Source organism: Leishmania major, chromosome 14 (assembly GCF_000002725.2).
Source record: "Leishmania major strain Friedlin complete genome, chromosome 14".
NCBI classification, from domain to species: domain Eukaryota; phylum Euglenozoa; class Kinetoplastea; order Trypanosomatida; family Trypanosomatidae; genus Leishmania; species Leishmania major.
The window spans coordinates 346,536-365,409 of record NC_007255.2 but is presented as its reverse complement, the minus strand read 5'-3'; the positions used below and the strand labels follow the sequence as shown (position 1 = coordinate 365,409).

The window sequence follows — 18,874 nt, the reverse complement described above, 5'->3', positions numbered from 1 at the left end:
GTCGCTGTGGTGCATGAGAGGTGTACGCGTCTGTGTGGGTGAGTGAGGGCCGACGGTTTGGCTTGCTTGAGAGTGTTCTGCCTCCCTTGTTCGCGTCCGCTCCCCTCCCATCTTCCTCCCCCTGCCTTCCTCCGCCGCCGGTGCGAACGTTGTGATGTCAACCTCACTGGACCATTATTGCAATATACGAATGCCTTTAGATGCCCCGCATCGAGGAAGAGACCCCAATCGAGAAATCCGCAGAGAAGGACTGAACGCTCGACGATTCGGCAGGTGGGGCTGTGCAGGGAAAGAGGAGGGGAGTAGACTGTGGCACGGGATAGCAGGGCAGCCGCTCCGCTGCCACAACGTACCCCACCCATCCACCCTCTCCCCTCTCTCGCATGTGGCATGTGAGTGCCCTGTATAGAATATTATGTGTGTCGAGGTGTGGGCTGTCCTTCTTCTTCTCCATGACGACACACCACTATTTGCACGTCAGTTTGACTTATAATTTACTCGGCATGATACAAGCATAGCTGTCCCACCCCCACCCACACGCACATGCACTCACACTCAAACGCAATCTTCTTGTGATGTGCAAGTGGGGTTGAGTTTGTGGAGGGGGTGCGTGTGTGTGTGTGCGGGGGTATGGGTTTTACTGACGAGGAGAGAAGGCTCAACTACAGGCTTCGACGGTGCAGCAGATCGGGGCGCGGTGCGGTGCAGTGCTGGTAGTGGTGGTGGGGTGGGGGACACATTCGCGTTTGGGTGGGAGTGAGCGGAGGATAGCGAAGTAGAAGCAGCAAGGAAGCGTTTCTTTGAGTCGTTGTGCGTCTGCACGCCTTGCGGGTACCTGTGCGGCGTGCCTGTGATGCTTCAATGAATTAGGAAAGGCGAGATGCACACATGCCGATGTGCGTGTGTACGTGTGTCGTGAAAGGTCAGACATGATTGTTGAGAGAGAGAGAGAGAGACAGGCGGAGATTAGGCGGGGCGGGGAGGCTAAGCGTCTCCTGTGACGCCCCACGACCTCATCGTGTCTCCTTTCGGCGCCCCTCCCCATCCTCCTCCACCCTTCTATACGCACTCGCTCAAAGTTGGATGGATGCCTTCTCTAGAGTCATCGCAGCTGAACTGTTGGCCTCTTCCCTCCCGCCCTTCCCTCCCTCTCCTCCTTGCATCTCCTTCTGCGTGCGCCACACGTGACTACACACCATCTCCGCTGCGCTCCATCCGCGCCGCTTGCCTCTTTCCTCTGGAAAGATGTTGACAGGGGGTGGGTGCCGTGCGGAAGGATACAGAGGAGGAAAGAGCTGGGGGCGAGCGGGGTGGCGAATCGGAGGGCGACATCGTCACTGTTCCTGCGATGTAGTTAGGAGGGCTAGATGTTGCTCAATGGCTGTGCTCGCGTGTGCCCGTGTCTGCGTCTCTCCGTCTCTTGTTGGTGCGGGCAGCAAAGCTCGAATGCAGCCAACAAAGGTCTGTAAAGAACGACGTCTCCCAGGGGGATCGTGCTGTGGCTTGAGGCTGCGACACCTGCGCAGCGGTGTGTCGCGGCCATGCGCTTCCGCAATCCTTTCCATGGGCCTAACCTTCGACCGTCATGGGGTTTGTTGCTGGTTAGCAACATGGTTTCTCTCTCTCTCTCCTGTTCCTTCCCCTTGCTGGACTGACGGCGTCACGGCGATGAGGACAGCCACTGAAGGCGGCAGAGAGCAGGTATGGTGGCGTCGCCGTGCACAGCGGCGCGCGCAGACCTCCTCCCTGCCTGCTTTTTCGCCCTCTCTTTGGCATCTGCTGTACTTATGCCTTTTCTTCCTTCGCTCCTGTGCCTCTCCGTGGGTCGATCTCTACTTCATCGCCCAGCACTCAACCACGCACACACGCAGACACGCCTAAACAAACATATCAGCTCACCAGAGGAACGGCCCTTCCGACGCCCTGCTGTCACTGTGTGTATGTGTGTGTGTGTATGTGTGTGTGTGTGTGTACATCTGTGAGACCGAGGCGTCACGTCTCTGTAAGTCTCTCACCCCCGCCGAAGCGAGAGAGCATCTGTCGCGTGTGCATCCGTGCATGCCCCCAGCCACTATCAGTCGTCTAGTACCACGAGATGCCTGCCGTACCACCGCCACTTAGTTGGAAAGCGTGGCTGCACAACTTCTACGCTTCGAACAAGCGGGACGTCTTCTTTGGCGTTGTGGCCTTCTTCGCCCTCGCGACGGTCGCACGGGCGGAGATGATGCGCAACGGGGTGCTGCAGCGCCCGCCGCCGCAGGAGGTGCACCCGAAGGTGTCGCGTGAGTTTGGCAAGAAGAAGCATAAGTCCGGAGAGTAGAGTTGTGCACGAAAGATACACGCGCGCCGTATCTGCAGTGCCGCAAGCCCGCCTACGACTCTGTGTACGTGTGCGCGTACTGCTTCTCGCACCCACCGCCCACCGCGCCTTCGCTGCTTTCTCTCAGTCGATGCCGAACAGGAGAGGGGGGAAGATAAACGCACTTGGAGGTAAAAGACGAGAAAGGGTATCGTCCTCCTCACGGGCGTTGGCGCGTCGAGCCACCGCTGCGATGTGGCACACCGACAGACGCCGCGGTCGCAAGTCACTGCAACACTTTATCCTTGCCGTTAAAATTCATCACTCACCTCGCCAAACTCAAGCCTACACATACACACACACACACACACACACACATCAGAGCGAATCGACCAGTGCTCACGCGAGCGACAATCAAAAAAACGCCTTCGTTTGTAGGGGCGTTCATGCAGCATCGCTGAATCCCAGTGCACACTCCCCTGCACAGGCTACTTGGCCACCGTCCATGTTTGCGGAGGTACGCGAACGCTGGCCCTTGCCCTCCTCTATTGTTCATGTCGATGCCGCGGCAAGCGCAAGGCGTGCTCGCGTCACCTGTGCACCGCTCCCCCTTACTTGCCCGCCACTCTTCCACGCCCTTTTTCCTTCGCCCATCATGCCTTACCGGTCCAAAAAAACAACAAAAATGACCCACCGTCATCGTTCTCCCCCTCGCGTTCCTTGTGCACACCTCCATCTCGAGCGTGCTCTCGCTTCCCATCTGTGTTCCCGCCCACGCACCCCAGGTCGCGAAAGGAGGCAGTCGGGTGCATCATACATCAGAAAAGTAACGCAGCAGCACCATCATCGAGTGCGTGAGGAGGGCCACTCACCACTTGAAGCCACCGTTGCGCAAACACGTACAGAAACCGGCTCGCATACACGAGAGCAGAGGCGCGCGCCAAACAGCGAGAACGCGACGGCTGACGTTGGACAGCACAGGCGCGGTCCTCGTCCCGCCCCCTTCTCCCTGTCACTCGCTCTCCTCCAAACCCCTCCACTTATACCCAGTGCTCGCACCCACCGTCCTTGTTGCTTTTCTTTACCCGAGTCTTTCCGTTGGCTCGCACAGCACTCACGGACTTTCTCTGATCGCGGGAGAGCTGGTGTGCTTTTACGCGACACTCACACACATACACAGACACCTCTTCCTGTCGGTGCTTGATCGCACGCGCACGAAAGGGACAACAACAGCAGCAGCAACAGAAAGAGAGACGGCAATACTGCGGCTTCAGCACGCACATACACACACACACACTCACTCTCTTGATACATCTCCATCTCGCTCCCAATCTCTCATTGCCTGTTTGCCCCACCACCACCCACCCACACACCCACACACACACACACACACACACTTTTTCGTCTGTTTTGTTGTCGCTGTCCTGCCGTTCTCGTTGGCGGAAGCTCTTTGACTGATTTCGGTTGCCTTTACCCTTGAACTTGTCCGCGTGGGTGCATGTGTTTCACTTTGACCTTCGCCCGCCTCCCCCTTTTTTGTTCACTTTTTCTGCGTCTGTGCGACTTCCTCCCCTCCTTCTCTTCCGTTTTATTCCTGCCTGATCATCCCCACTGACGGTGGGAGGGGTTTTGTTGCTCGCACTGGTTGGCGTTGCAGAAACACTACCGCCACCACCCCGCCACCACCCCGCCACTTTCTGAGTCTCTGTGCACGTTTTTCGAAGTGGCGCAAGAAGCACGGGCACCGCTTCTCTTCGGCCCCCACCCCCTATCCCCCTCCTTTGTGTGTTTCTTTCTTCATCGTCGCATCGGTTCTGCTGCCGTTGTGGCTACTGTTGTCGTCGTGACGTGTGTTCGTGCTGCCCTCCTCTGGTTGTTCCGCCTCCTCCCCTGCTTTTCTTTGTTTGGTTTGGTTTCTGCTGTCGCTCTCCTCTGCGTCTCCTTGGACAGATCGACCGTAGGCGACATACACACACACACGTGCACAGATCTCCCTCCCTCCCTCCTTCCTTTCTGCTCCCATCACAGCCATCCGACTCGCTGACTCGTCTCTTCTTGTTGTTGTTTCGTCTTTTCTCACGCCCCGCCGTCTCCCTCGTCCGCCGTACGCCGCGTCCGACTCCCTCTTGAAGAAGGAGCCACCCCCGTCGAGAGTCGATCTCACCATCAAGAATTTTTCGCTCCTCCTTGCTCTCCTCCAAATACGCACACATCCTCTTTCATTGTTGTTTTGCGGTTGTATTTCTCGTGAGGTGGTGCTGTCGGTATTGTTGGCTTATTTCGCTCCTGCTGGTCGTGAGCAGCACCGCAACCACTCGTCTTCTTGTGCATCGGCTCCTCTCGTTTCCTGTGTGCGTGTGTGCGTGCGTCTCCCTCCCTCCCTATCTGCTCCCTACGCACACAAACACACACATCCATCTATACGTACATATATGTATATATATATATATATATATGTATAGGTATATACGCCCCTCCCATTGATCCCCCTCTTCCCGTTTGCTTGCGAAAGCTACGCACGCGCTTCCTTGTGTGTGTATGTGTGTGTGTGTGTGCGTGTCTGTGTGTCTCCATCCCTCCCCTGGTCCCCTTCAACGTGAGGACGAGTCGCGCGTTGTGCGTGGGTCCTCGACAGGACGTGCTGCTGCTGCTGTTGCTGCTGCTTGTGTCTGTGTTTGGGCGTTTCTGTGCAACTTTGTACGGCGCTGCGGATAGAAAGGGTCTGCATCGTTCCCTTCTCTAAGCCTTGGCTTGTTGCCGTAGTGGCTCCGCGGTGGCGGCGGCGGCTACTTGCGCGTCGCTCCGTCGCTCACTCGCTCTGCAGCATACAGGCAGAGTCGCGGTCGCACGCGCACAGCTTCTGCGCTACCTTTGCTCACCCGCTTCTTTTCTTTTTTGTTTGTAGTTTGCCTTCACCGGAGGCGGCGCGTCTCGCTCTCTGCTTGTGGTCCACGCGCGGGTAACTTCTCTAACCGTGCAACGATCGAAGATGCTTCGGAAAGGTCGAAAAGGCAACAACAACACCGCCGTCGGCGGCGGCGGCGGTGTTCCGTCGCGAAGTCCCACGCGGGACGTGTGGAGCCACCAGCCTCCCACGGCGCTGTCTCCTGCAGCGAACCGCGCCAACCTGCTCTATCAATGCTACGACGCGTCTGTGTATGCACCGAGTAACGCGACGTTTCTGTCACCCGCGAACACCAGCGGGGGTGGCAAGCAGCGTCCCAGTGTCGCGGCTGGCTCTTACGCTGCTGGTACAACAAGTGGAAAGGCCAGCCGCACTAGACGAGGAGGCAGCATCGCCGGCTTCAATGGTACGAAACGCCAGAATAACGCGCAAGCGACAACGATGGCCACGGCTAGCAAGCAGCAGCAACACCTTGGTAGCAGCGAGTCGCATGCAACACCGCAGCTGGTCCCAGCACCGCCGCCGGTTGCCAGGGGTGGCGATAGCTACGTCAATGAGAATACTCGCCTTGTCGTTTCAGACCCGCTCCCCTACTCTTCACGACAGCAGCAGAGAGACGGAAACCGTGGAAGCAATGTCAATGACTACACTTCGGACCGCCGTGAGGTCATGGGTGCTGCGAGGGGCCGCGATGAGGTGCGCTACACCCTTGACCTCAACGGTCGAAGATGCAGCGACAGCGCACCGTACAGCGGAGCTGGCACGGGTCGCCCACGTGCCTCGTCACTGCCACGCACACACGAAGACGTGAAAGAGATCTTGCCGCAGCTGCGTCCGCTTCGAGAGGTCCGACATGGCGGCGACCTGAACCGGCTGCGCAGTCCGCCGCCACGGCACTCGGCCGACCACCACGGTGCAGCCACTGGTTACGCACTGGACAGCTTGCGCACCATGGCACCCAACGGCACCGTGTTTGCCGACGACAGAGAAAGGGAGAAGCAACGCGAGGTACTAAGCGCACCGCCGGCATCGTCGACAGTTATTCCGTCCAGCTATTCACCGCGACCGGTAGCAGACCAGGTGCGTCTGCTCGGCCGTCACCAAAACCGAGGCAGCGTGCACCGAAGCAACGCTATGGCGACCCAGGCGGCCGGCAACCCCGATACTCGAATGCTGCGCTCGTCGCCGTTCAGCAGCGGCAGCGACGATGAGGGGCTTGCCCCTGCCGGTGGGCCATCTGCGCCGGAGACCGCCGCTGCCGCTGCCGCTGCTGCTGGCGCTGGCAACGGCCGTACCGCTCCAATTGAGACCCGGCGTAACGTGAAGGGTGGGGCGGCCGCAGCCGTCGCCGCGGCGATCGCGCAGCGCGGCATCACTGGCCTTGGCGGGACAATCAGTAAACCTGTGTATGACAAGTGCGGGGCCACTGCAAAGAAATCGCCGTACGGCGCTGGGGCCGAGCGGCCGGAGCGCATCCGTCATGAGGCTAGAAGTGAGGCGGTGGACGCCGACGAGCTTTTCGGTAGCACGCAGGTGCTCTGCTCGTTGCGGTCGGGTGCGGAAAGAAGCGACGGCAACACTGCTGGCGCACGACCGCCCCCGCCGGCGGTGCCAGTGACCGCGCCGTCGTCGCGCATGCGCAACTGCGACCACAGTGGAGCAAGGTGTGCCGAGAACGAACTTCCTGTCTACAAGTTTAACGTGGTGCTCAGCAGTGGCAAGACAGCGACAGTCCCTATATCGCTTATCGCGGGCAGCGGCTGTGTGCAAGGGATGCGACCAACCATGGAGGACGCGCACTTCGCCGAGCTCAACGCGACCCACGTTCGTGGCCAGCCCGTCTCTCTTCTGGCGGTGCTGGACGGCCACTGCGGACGGCGGGTGGCCGACCTCGGGGCCAAGTGGCTGCCGCACTACGTATTGCATCACGCCGCCCTTGGCGAGAACAACGCTCTGGCTCTTGTGGAGTCTATCCTGCAGACCGACCGCGAGATTTTCCACACGCTGCAGGCCAAGAGCCACGGACATCACCAGCAGAGGGCGGGCAACAGCAGCGGACGACGACGCCGCGACGTGGATGAAGAAGTGTTCGACGAAATGGTGAGCGGGACGAACGGCGGGTCGACACTGATTGCGGCCGCCGTGTGCGGCCGGATGCTGTATGTGGCGTGCCTCGGCGACGCCCGGGCGGTGCTCTATGACGGACACACCACCATCGCGATGAGCGAGGATCACAAGCCCGGCAACACGGACGAGTCCCGCCGCATCGCTAAATGCGGCGGCTTCGTGCAGTTTGGCCGCGTGTGCGGCATTCTCGCGGTGAGCCGCGCCCTTGGGGACTTTGAGTTCAAGTTCCAGCCGTCGTCGTCGCCCAATGCGACGGGGGAGGAGAAGCTGTCGACCAACTTCCCTTTTGGCGCCCTAGGCGAAAACGATTCGAGCGGGCCAGCGGCGCCGTCACCCTCCTCACACAATCGCCGCTTCATCTCGAATCGGGACTTAATGGTGAGCAACATCGCCGATGTCCGACAGCTGCACCTTACCGACGCCTCCGCCTTCTTGCTGCTCGCCTGTGATGGGCTGTGGGACGTGCTGAGCAACGAAGAGGCCACCGAGTTTGTGCGCGACTTCCTGTGCTACACGCCGGATGTGTGCGACCCGCACATTTTCTCCGGTACGAAGTCGCGCCCGTCCCCTGACGTTGTGCAGCGCGTGCTCAACAACTGCTGTCAGAAGCTCGCCGAGTTCGCTGTCGATCGCGGCAGCATGGATAACGTCTCTGTGATGGTGCTTTTCTTCCACGATGTCGTTGACACTGTCGCGCGCTTCAGCGGGCGGGTGCCGTCCTCGGCGAATGCAGGCGAAGCCACTAGCAGCGCTGCCAGTCAGCCGCACGCGTTACACGGCACGGGCAGGTCGCATCCGCGGAAATCGGTGCAGTCGGTCTTCGAGCTGACGAACAAACAGCTGAAGGTGCGCAACGGCCGCATCGTCGCGCAGCGGTAGCGACAGACGGGCCCTACGAGTGCCGCACCCTGCCTCCGTCCACACGCGTCCACCGAAGCGCTGTTTTGCACGCGCTAGCTCTCCTGCGCCATGTTCCGATCAACGCTCACCGACGAGTCACCACTGCGTTACTCTCCCTCGCGTCGTGTTCCTTTCATTATGACACACGCGCTGCCGACAAACGGCTGCCTCGTATGGCGCACGTGTCCAAAAAAAAACGGCAGACAAACTTTTTCGTTTTTTTTTTTGCGCCATCGTCGACGTCGAGCATCCTGCGGATTCCTTACTCGAGCAGAGGGCCCACACGGCGGGATGGAGGAGAGAAGGGGGTGTCGTCGTGGTTGACTGGAGATGGAGACGTGGCGGCTCCGTGCGTGTGGGTGATCCATGTACGCCGAAGACGCGCTCTTTGCTGTCAGCCCATGCTCTTTCTCGCGCTGCCCTTGGTGTCCCGCTCTGCCTTCGGTCCGCCCATCTGTATATATAGGTCGGCCTACTTTTGTGAGTAGAGATGCGCATGTCAAGGTAGGCGGTCGCGTGCCCATGGATAGAGCGCACAGGCGGCGGAGGGCGGAGGCGTTGGCGGTGTGTCAAGTCTTCCATACAACGGACTGAAGCACTACATACGCACACCACACTCATCCGCTAAAGCGCAGCGTCAAGGCTGTGTGTGTGTGTGTGTGTGCCTGGCCGTCTTCGTCGTCTTCCCAGTTCGACGCCGCCCCCCCCCCCCCTGCCGCCTCCGAGTCACAGGTTGAGTTTCGCTCTCCCTCTCCTTCTCGCTTTCTCGGCGTGCGAGTGAATGCGCGCTCGTGCGCAAGCGCGTCGACAAGGGCGCGCCAGCGCTGGCCTACATTCACTCGCAAGCCATGCAGAAAATATGCATGGAGTCGAAGAGCGGGGGAGGGAGTCGGCGGCGGATGAGACGATGCACCATGGATGTCCTTGTTTTTGCTTTTGTTTCCACGCTCGCTGCCCCCCCCCCTCTTTTCCTCCCCCTCTGCCTTGCCACAGTGTTGCGTTGTTGTTGTTTTGTGCTGCGTCTTGTCTTGGTTCACGTGTCTTTTCTTGGTAATTGTGCTCGCGTCCACCGCGCGTCCCTTCCCTCCCTGTGGTTTTGTGTCATGCTCTTTGCTCGCCGTCTTGCGTTGCCTCTCCATTTTGCTTCCGCCCACATGTACCTTGTCTTTCCTTCGCGCTCTCGGTTTGCATGATTAGTGCTCTGCCACGCTTCCTCTCCTTGCACACATACACACCACCCACGCCCCCCCCTGATTCCTTCCACCCACCCTCCCACCCCGCCGCCATCTTCAACTCAACGCATGGCCACTCCTCTTCTCCCTAATGACTCTTCTCTCTCTCTCTTTCTCCGCTTGTGTGTGTGTGTGTGTGCAGGGGGGAGGGGCGTTTGCTCATATGTATCTATAGAAGCGTGGAGCTAAGCTTGTTTTCTCTTCCTTTTTTTTTGTTTGGGTTGTGTGTGTGTGTGTGTGTGTGTCTGTGTGCGCGCGCGTGTGTGTGCGTAGCGTCCTCTTGCGTCTTTTTCTTTTCCACTGACTGCCCACCTCCCTCCATCTCGCCGGGGCGGCGAAGGAGGTGGGGAGGAGGTGTGTGGAGGCTCACTCACATACAGACAAGGCTGTGCACCATCGCGAAAGAAAATACGAAACAGACAACACAAAAACGAAGATGCACCCCACACGCCAGTGTCGTCGACAATCACATCCGCCACACAAAAAAACAAACAAAGTAGAGGTGCCCCATGCAGGAACAGCGGACGCCATGCAGGTGAACGACACGCAAACCAGCACCCCTGTGCGCCGCCTGCTCCGCAACTTTGCGGAGGGCGTGCGTTAGAACAGCGGCGGCACATGCGGTGTGAAGGAGGACTTCGGTGGGTCACAGATACACACATGTCGCGGATGTGCCAGCCACGGCTAGTCCTTGCCGACCACACCACCCACCCTCATCCCCTCACGCTCCCGGAAGAGAACAGGATGAGTGTGACAGTGGCCAACGCCGCACGCCCGCCTTGCTCCTTTGTTGACGCCTGCTTCGCCTTCGTGCATCTTCGACTCTCCTCAACGATGCCGGCAGCCTCACTGTGGCATCTCAGGGCCCGGTAACCCCCATTCGTTCTGGAGGAGCCCGAGCAGCCGGCAGCCGGCGCCTCGGGTGCCGGTGCGGGCTCTTGGTGTCAGCGGACAAGTCTGGGGTGGGGCGGTGCCGAGGAAACTTGCGGTGATGATGGCGTTTGTGCGAGCTCGCGAAGACTCCTGTGCACCCCTGTATATATTCACACGCATCCACCTCTTGACTTTCTGCTTATGCCTCGTTGCCGTGATGTCGAGCGTGATTCCGGTCCGGACCTGCGCCTTGTGCCGTGACATCGCAATGGAGCGAAGGATGACCACCCGACGTCCACAGCGATGACGGAGCCGCGGAGACGTCACCGCGGCGCCGAGTGGCCACAGCGCGATCAAGCACACTGCTCACTCTGAGGAGGGATACGGTCCGATGGCGCCCGTGGTGACAGGCGCCCGACTATACTCCTTCCACGAAGCGAGCTGCAAGCGGCACTACGCCCTGGTTGTGGCATCGATGTGCAAAAGCTGTGCCCGCCACAGCAACAGCGGAGCGAGGCCGCGGCTCCCTTAGATGAATGCGTGCTACCTATCCAGTTGTGTGCGGCGCTAATTGTTTAGCACGTATGCGAAGACGGAGCAAGGGGAGACAGTAAGGGCCCGCAAGAGGCACGGCACGATTCCATTGCAGACGTCGCGTCCTAGAGGGCGATGATGGAGCCGTGGTGCTGCGGAGGTGAGGTGCGCTGTGGTGGTGCTTGCGTCTATTCGATGGCCTGTTCGCGGAAGCAGAATGGACACGTTTTGGGAGCGAAGCAAGCAGCAACGAGAGAGAGATGAAGAGGTATCATCAACACTGCTGTCGCACCCACATTCAAACTCTTCTCCTCCCCCGCTTGCGCGTCTCCAACGCGTTCTCTTCTTCTCGCGCGCCTGACTACCCATATTGAGCGCAACCATCACAAGAAGATAAGCGTGCACGCGCCCAACCCTCGATACCCGCACCAGAGGTGACCCTTCCCCCTTCCTCTGTACCCTGGCTCTTACCCGTTCCCCGCAGCGGGCACACCTTTCACAGCCACTAAGTTTTTATCACACGTCACCTCCCAACACATACACACACGCCGCCACCACCACCGAGAAACGTGATCACGGCCCGCGACCGCCGCGCTCTAGGCAAGCCCGTCACAAACTGTCAGTAGGCTATCTTCGCTACCGCTGCCCCTTCGTCCTCCTCTGGGGTTTGCTCGGCGTGCTTCAGGATGTTGCTCACCAAGGAAGAGGTGCAGGCCATCACTCTCAACGCCAAGTCGGTGCACAAGTACGCGGATCAGGCGTTCTTCCCCGCTGAAATCAACGAAGCCGGCAAGCGCATCGGCGATCAGCCGTTCCTCAACTTCTTTGTGCGATATCATCACCGTCATGCGCCGGAGCAGTACTCGTGGTCACGCTTGCGTCGCGTACTGCTGCTCGAGGACGTAATGACAGCGCACAAGCCGGACACAGCTCCCGTTGTGACCTCCCCGACGATTGAGTGGCGCGGAAAGATATTCTGGATCTGCTTCGCTGTGGAGCCGGTGCAGCCACGGTCGTCCTCGTCCGCGGCGCCTAACGAAACAGTGAAGGAGGAGATAGTGACTCTGCCGCAGCTGTCGAACACGGTTCCAAGGGAAGACGAGGTTTTAGCCTTCTGCGCGGCTAGCGCGAACCAGCGACCGACAGAGGTGTACGCGGACGGAGTGCTCGGCGAGGCACCCGTGGCGCCGCCGGTTTTGCTGGACTCCGGGGAAGTGGCGTCGGCAGCCCAGCTGGTCGCGCAAGACCGTCTGCCGCATCTGGAGGGTGTGGAGAGCGTCAATCAGGCGCCGCCGCCGGCGGCGGCGCTCAATCCGCGCGCGTTTGTGCCGACCCCTCGACAAGTGGAGCTACTTCGTCAATACAAGACGCAGCACCTGGCACAGCATCAGTGGACTGAGGATGAGATCGAAGAGTCGAAGGTGCTGCGGCAGCGGTACTGCTCCATGGGTGTGGCGACGGCACCTGTGCGCACAGTCACCTACATGCAGCACCACCATGTTGAAGGGCGCAAGCAGCAACAGCAGCCACGGCATGCGCTCGGGACGTCCTCGTCTGCTGGTGCCGCGACACGGGGTCTGAACGCGTCACAGGCTGCCGAGTTGGATCTGGCGGAGGAGCCGGCATCCAGCATGGCCGCGGAAAGCGGTGACGTCTTTGCTGCGACACACACGCAACGCTCGACCCTCTCTGCAGTCGCGCCATCATCACCATCCGGGGCAACATCTGCGACAGATACACCGCTATCACCATTTCTGCCACGAAGCGTGTTGCGTGCTCAGCAGCAGCAGCACGCATCCGCCTCACTCGCCTTGAATCAGCATGCCCCCGCCGAAGACCCGTCTTCGATATTGATCCTCGGCGACGGTGCGTCAGCGTCCTACTCTCAGCTGTCCGTGTCGCAAACACCACCGCCCGAGATGCAGGCGCAGGCGAGCCTGCACCCCGGATCCTTGACGGCGCTGTCCCAGCATCTGTCACAGCTCCGTGAAGCCGAGGAGTCCTTCTATCAATACATCAGCGAGGATTCCCGCAGCGCCTACCTGAACCGACTCGCCGACATAACGAAGCGCAACAGCGAGACGAACACGCGCAATCGCCGTCGCGGCATCGCCAACGAGCGGCGTCTGGAGCGCAAGGGTAATCTCCTGGAGTCGTGCGGCCTGTGGATCACTGATGACAAGGAGCGGGCGAGCAAGGCAGAGGACTACGTCAAGGCGCAGGCAGGCGACTCCAGCAGCACGAGAAAGAACGACGAGAGTACCACGGTCGCCAGCGCGGTGGCCGGCGGCGGCGCTGCCGGCGACGGTGCTGACACTGCAAAGAGCGCCGAGGACGTGTTCGTGGAGCGGTTCAAGGCGTACTACAGCGCGCAGCGGATTACCTTCGCGGACTGCGCTGATTCGGATCTGTTTGCCGACGGCAATGACGCGGACATCGGCCCGCTCTTGCATGCAGCCGCTGTCGTATTCGATGCCAGCCCAGAGTCTGACAAGGCTGACTCACCGAGCAGCACTGGCGCCGTGACGGAGGCGATGCGCCTCGGTCGTCGTCCTGTGCGGCGTCTTTTGCCCAATCGGCTTCGCACCGAGGAGAGTACGCCTGCGTTGGTACAGGCGCAGCTGGTGCATCGCAGTACTGTGCGCATGGCGAAGCGCGCGAGAGAGGAGTGACGCGCGTGCCGTTGATATCCGAGCGCCGCAACAGCAGCGCCGTCATGGGCTGTTTGGCCCTTCAAGTACTGTGAGTGCCTCTGCAGGGTGTGCGTGTGTGTCTGTACCCCCTCCCCCTCGCGGCTCTGTGATTATATGCGCCTCTCTCGCCTCATTTGGGGTTGTGTAGTGCCGCTCTGGCGCTGTTCTGCGTTGTACGTATGTGTCGCAAGGACGTCGTTGCGTGTCAAGATGGAGGGAAGGGGGGGGGGGGGGCAGAAAACGAGCTGTGTGTGCATGCCTGTGCGTGTGCGTGGCCTTGAGATTGCACCGGAGAGGGCACCAGCATGTGTGGTGCTGGTGGTGGTGGTGGTGCTGGTGGTGGTGGTGGTGCTGGTGGTAGGGGGGGGGGGATGGGGCTGAGACCGCATTTAAAGAAGGGGGAAAGCGAAAAGGTTGAAGAAGAGCGTCGAGTATGCTTTTCAGCAAGACTGGCGGGCAGGACACCGAGAACCGCGCGCGCGTAGGCTCAGCTGCCGGCCAGCCCGTGCACATTCAGTGAACTGGCCTTTGAGAAGATCACCCATGACGACAGCAGAAGCTGCGGAAGGAGAAGGGGGAGGCGGCAGGATCGGCAGGCGAGGCTTTGCCAATGCAGCCGCGCATCGGCGTGTGCGTGTCACGGAGCGCAAATCTGTGCGTGGCCCTCTATTGCTCAAAAGGTGCTCTGGTGTGATGCGCAGCGTCCCAAAGGGAGTGCGACGTGTGCGCCGGTGGTGGTCGGGGGAGGAGGAAGGGGGCCACCGGCGCGCACACGCGTGTTGTAGCCACAAAAGCGAATTGGTCTCGACGTCGCGGGCACCTCCTGTTCTCGCCTCTGTCTCTCTTTCTCTTCCCCGTGCGCAACCTCCACTTCTTTCTCTGCGGATATCCCTCTGCCCTCCCCTCCTCTCCCCCAACACAAACACACACACACACATACATGCAAATCCCCGCGAAGCTACTGGTAAAGCGCTGACCGCCCCGCACACTTCGCCCTCACCCTCTCGCTCTTTCTTCTTGAGTCCACCAGTAGCAGCGCCAGTCCCCGGTGCGAGTGGGTCCGAGTCATGGAGCGCGGCAGCAACGATGTGGCTGCCTCGCTCTTATCGACGGAGCTTGAAGGGGACGCACAGTTGTCTGAGCGTCTCCGAGGGGGTCGGCCCAAGGCTGCCGCCGCGGATGCTGCTGCCGACTCTCTCCCGGGCCGGCGCCGCGCAAGCAGGACGCAGGTGCAGTCGCTCCTCGAGGACCAGCGCCGTTTTGCGCTACGCGACGACGTTGCCTTGCCGCCACTGTATTCATCGTCCGAGGGTGTATCGGCCACCGACTACAGGGTCGGTGGTGTGGCCCTCTCGCGCCTGCCGGACATGTTCGGACAAGGAGCGCTGCCGGCCACGGCCTTGGCACCGCCGACTCCCATGAATGCTGCGTTGTCGACGTCGGCGGTCGCCACGGCTCTGAAGGACGCCGTGCTCTGCTGGGGCGCGTCATCGTCGTCATCTGCGACGCGTGGAGGTGCGGTGGGTACATGTCGCAGCAGCGTCGGTGACAGCGGAGCCGTCTCGGCGCCGCACATCCGTCGCTCCTGGCGACTCATAGAGGTAACGCATCGAAGCGCGGTGCCGTCAACCTCGCCGCCGTACTCACCTGCGAACTGGAGCGTCGGGCAGCGTTGGGTGCGCGCAGACCACGTGGCGCAGGTCAACGCTCTGGCCCATGCCGTATGTACGGAGCCGGTCATGCAACCTGCTCGTGTGCAGGCCGCACCGTTGCCGACTGGCCTGGAGCGATCTGACACAGATTGCTTGTACGCCAGTGGGTTGCGCATGTGCTTCGACAGCACGCGCTCCACTGCGTCCTTCCCAGCCTTTGCGTCCGCTGCCTCCTCTAACGTCCTTGTACGCACGGAAGTCGAAGACAGGCGCGAGGAGAGCGCCGTCCACGGTTGTGGCTGCTCCTCACTATTTGCGGCATCAGGCACGCTGACGTCGGCTTCGCCGTCGTCGCTGGCGTTCTTCACCTTCACAGAGAGCGAGTACGATGCGATCGTTCTACCACCGCCGCCATCGACACGCTTCACGTACGCTTCGTCCTGCTACCTGGTACAGCTGTGGGCACGATTCGGCAATCCCGTCGTGACTGTGGATCGTTGGCGGTGGCCAGAGGGTGGTAATGAGGAAGGTGGAGGCAAAGGCGAGCGGTGGGTGCCGTCCGTGGAGGAGGTGTGTGCAGAGTACCACCGCGTCACCGCCGGCGTTCTGCAGCAGCGGCGACAGCAGCTGCTAGACGCTGTGCAGTCACAACAGCCACACCTGCTGAGCGAGTCGTCCCCTGCACTGTCGCCTACGACGCGCGCCACTCGCGGGGGTGGAAGGAAAGGGACAGAGGCCACGGTCAATGAGGGCAGCAGCGCTGTCGCTGGAGGTGCTTCGACGACGGCGGCCTCACATCACGCGCATCCTTTTGTGGCCTCCTTTGACCGCTACGCCCTTCTCCAGCGCACTGCAACCGCGGCACCCGCATATGACGCCGGTGCGGCTCCTGCATTATCGCAGCAGGCGCTGAGCACTGCGAAAGACCGGGACGGCGGGGACTCGGTGTCGCTGCTGCTATCACAGCTGTCGCCACCGCCGATCCAGCCATCGTCGCACGGCTCTTCCGCCACTATTCTCGCTAACGCATGTGGTGATTCGGGGTCACTTACACTGGATGCCCCCCCTTCACCACCACCAGCAGGGTCCACAGCCACTGCCCAGGAACGGCTGACAGCACTGGCGACGCCGAACGCCTGGTTCGCGCACGACGCTGAGGTGCACCGGCGCGCCTGCCTCGCACGACTGCTACGGCAAGAGCAGCAGGCAAACGTGCCGTATCAGCAGGCGGCCAACCGCTACCTCGCCCTGGTAGCGGGTGCCGCGGTTGCACTGCAGCGCGCTGTGTTTGCTTTTTACAACCGCGGTGATGAAGCCGACATGCCTGAGGCACCGGTGTGGGAGGGGGTGGCGGCAGGGGACTCGACTGACCGCGCTAGCCTCACGGAGGCGGACGCACACCTTGGTACAAGCTCTCCCTCTTCACGCCGGCTGGGTCGCCCTCCTCGGAGCACCTTCACGGTGCAGCTGCAGCCGCTGCCGAGGGTGGACCCGGCCGCGTGGCGGGCAACCGAGGTCGCGGTGCGCAAAGCGGGGGCGGAAGTGCTCGGGTCGATGAGCTCCGCCGCGCCACCATCAGCTGCTGATGCGGCCTCGCCTTCGCGGCGCCCGTCCCGGTCCGCTGCGGCAGTGGCGGGATCGCAGAAGCGCCCACATAGTGCGACCGCAGAGCGAGTCGCTACGACCGGCAAGCGCAAAGGCCGCGTAGCGGTGGCCAAGAGCGCCCCAGAGGGTGTTGCAGCAGACGCCCTAGCACAGCTCAATGACGGCGACGACGAGGTTGCCAACAGCGAAGCATCCGCGGCGTCCGAAACCGGTAGCGCGTTCAGCGACGACGAGCAAGGCCTCGAGGGCAACGTCGCAGGTGAGGAGGGTGATAGGGGCGTGAAGATGGGATTCACAGAAGAGCAGCGACAGCCACATTCCACGCAGCCCTCTCCTCCAAAACTGTCGTCATCGCGGCCGCGCCGTTCCGTTGGCGCTGGGACGGCTCATAGTCAAGCATCACAGCTTCCAGTGGATGCCACATACGCAGCACTGCAGGCTTACATCACGGACGTGCTACCCTTCCGCTGTGCTCGGCTGCGCGGCGTGGTGCAGGCGGGCTGGCTGCTCCCCGCACCCCCCGCACTGCCGCACACCCTCACCAACCCCATTGAAGAGGAAGAGGTGTGCACCGTCGATGCACAGGTACGCGGGAATACCAGTGCAGAGATTCGGCCGACGTTCGCCTTTCCATCGTCATCATCCGCGCCACAGCAAGAGCAGGCACCCGTGACCGGCGACACGGTGGCGGCACAGTCCCTGAATTCAGCTCTGCTTGCACCCATTCTAACAGAGGAGGAGTATCAGCAGCTGCGAAAGGTGAACACGGCGGGCGTCTGCAACCGCGTCGTTAGCCACACCGATGAGGCTGTCCTTCTCTCCCTGCCATCTGCTGTGCCGCGGCTGCACCGTGAGGTAGAGCAGGAGCTGGAGCGGTACCTCTACGAGGACACATCAGCGTTGATGGAGGTGAACCCGATTGCTCAGTCGCTCGTCGACGCTATTCGTGTCGCTTACACGCAGAACAAACTGCTGCAACGCTTCGCAACGCGGCTAGAGCACGTTCTGGAAGGACTGAAGAAGGTCAGCGAAGAGTGCGAGGAGGAGGCGCAGGCGGTGCCGCGCGTACTCTAAGGAGGTGCGCGCCCGCACCAGCGGGTCGCCGGAAGTGTTCGCCACCCCACCCCCTCCTCTCCCCCGGTGCCGCGAAGCACGTCTGTTGGCAGGAGGAAGCGCTAGTGTGGGAGAGGCCGAGAGGGGGAGAGGATGAAGTGCTGTGCCTGTATGTTGCTGTCCAAGTCGCACGCGTGGTCCCTTTCTCTCTTTCCTTGCCCCCCCCCACACACACCGTTGCCTCTCACTTGTGCGACAGACTTTGCGCATACACGTACGTGTCCACAGATCAACGCGCAAGCCCTCGTGCGCCCCTCACGCGGGGGAGGGGAGCTGAAAGTACGCGTGCTCGGGTCGACAATACCAATACGAAAAACAAAATGGAGAGCAGATTGGCGGTGGATGTCGGTGGTGGTGGTGATGAGAGAGATGTGCATCACGGTGTCCAAGCACAGCAGCGCGCGCATACACATGCGCACTGTCACGAACGCGGCGTGGTGCGCCTCTCCATGTCCAACTGCATTCAAGAGAGACCATGCAATGTCGCTGCTGGGGCCGATTTCTCTCTGCGCGCGTAGCTCCGCTCTCTCCCGCTTCTCTATGCGCGAAGCGGAAGGCCGTCTTTACCGTAACCCTCCCTCTCCCCCTCCCCCATCACCTTTACGCCAGCACGCACGCTGGCGTGGGCACGTGCGCGCAGTTGTCGTCCATCGAAGTGCTGCCCATTTGCTGCTTTGACCCGCCCCCGTCTATCCTTGAGTCGCGTTCGGATAACACGCGCGCGGTGGTCGACCGAAAATGTGCAGCATCTCATCATGCGCACGCCGCCGCTACTAGCACGACAACCAACCCGACGCCTTGACGCCACTCGGTGGCGTCCAGCAGCACATCTGCGATGCTCTTCGCCGCTGTTTTCGACGCCACAGTGTCTGCTCAGCACCTCTGCTGTGCACCGCACCCCACATCTTCCACCGGAACGACAGTACCGATCCCATCCTCCT

At 61.1% G+C, this 18,874-nt stretch overlaps 3 protein-coding genes and 2 non-coding genes across 6 annotated transcripts; all 5 read left to right on the top strand.

Annotated features, from left to right (window-relative positions):
• Window positions 1–147: 147 nt before the first annotated feature.
• On the top strand, window positions 148–259 carry LM14Cs1C1.1. Its single transcript, XR_002460100.1, has one exon. It is a non-coding gene; the product is annotated as a C/D snoRNA (small nucleolar RNA).
• A 189-nt stretch (window positions 260–448) lies between these two features.
• LM14Cs1C2.1 lies at window positions 449–557 on the top strand. Of its 2 annotated transcripts, none has more exons than XR_002460098.1 (1): window positions 449–557. It is a non-coding gene (small nucleolar RNA). The 2 variants fall into 2 exon arrangements; XR_002460099.1 differs by having other exon boundaries at window positions 449–555.
• Window positions 558–5,645: 5,088 nt separating this feature from the next.
• Window positions 5,646–8,210, top strand: LMJF_14_0900 (protein phosphatase 2C-like protein; the record flags this gene model as incomplete). The annotated part of the gene is made up of 1 exon (XM_001687637.1): window positions 5,646–8,210. The coding sequence occupies one exon, from the start codon at window positions 5,646–5,648 to the stop codon at window positions 8,208–8,210; it is 2,565 nt and encodes an 854-aa protein (XP_001687689.1).
• A 3,346-nt stretch (window positions 8,211–11,556) lies between these two features.
• On the top strand, window positions 11,557–13,542 carry LMJF_14_0890 (conserved hypothetical protein; the record flags this gene model as incomplete). The annotated part of the gene is made up of 1 exon (XM_001687636.1): window positions 11,557–13,542. The coding sequence occupies one exon, from the start codon at window positions 11,557–11,559 to the stop codon at window positions 13,540–13,542; it is 1,986 nt and encodes a 661-aa protein (XP_001687688.1).
• A 1,088-nt stretch (window positions 13,543–14,630) lies between these two features.
• On the top strand, window positions 14,631–17,894 carry LMJF_14_0880 (conserved hypothetical protein; the record flags this gene model as incomplete). Its single annotated transcript, XM_001687635.1, has 1 exon — window positions 14,631–17,894. The coding sequence occupies one exon, from the start codon at window positions 14,631–14,633 to the stop codon at window positions 17,892–17,894; it is 3,264 nt and encodes a 1,087-aa protein (XP_001687687.1).
• Window positions 17,895–18,874: the final 980 nt, after the last annotated feature.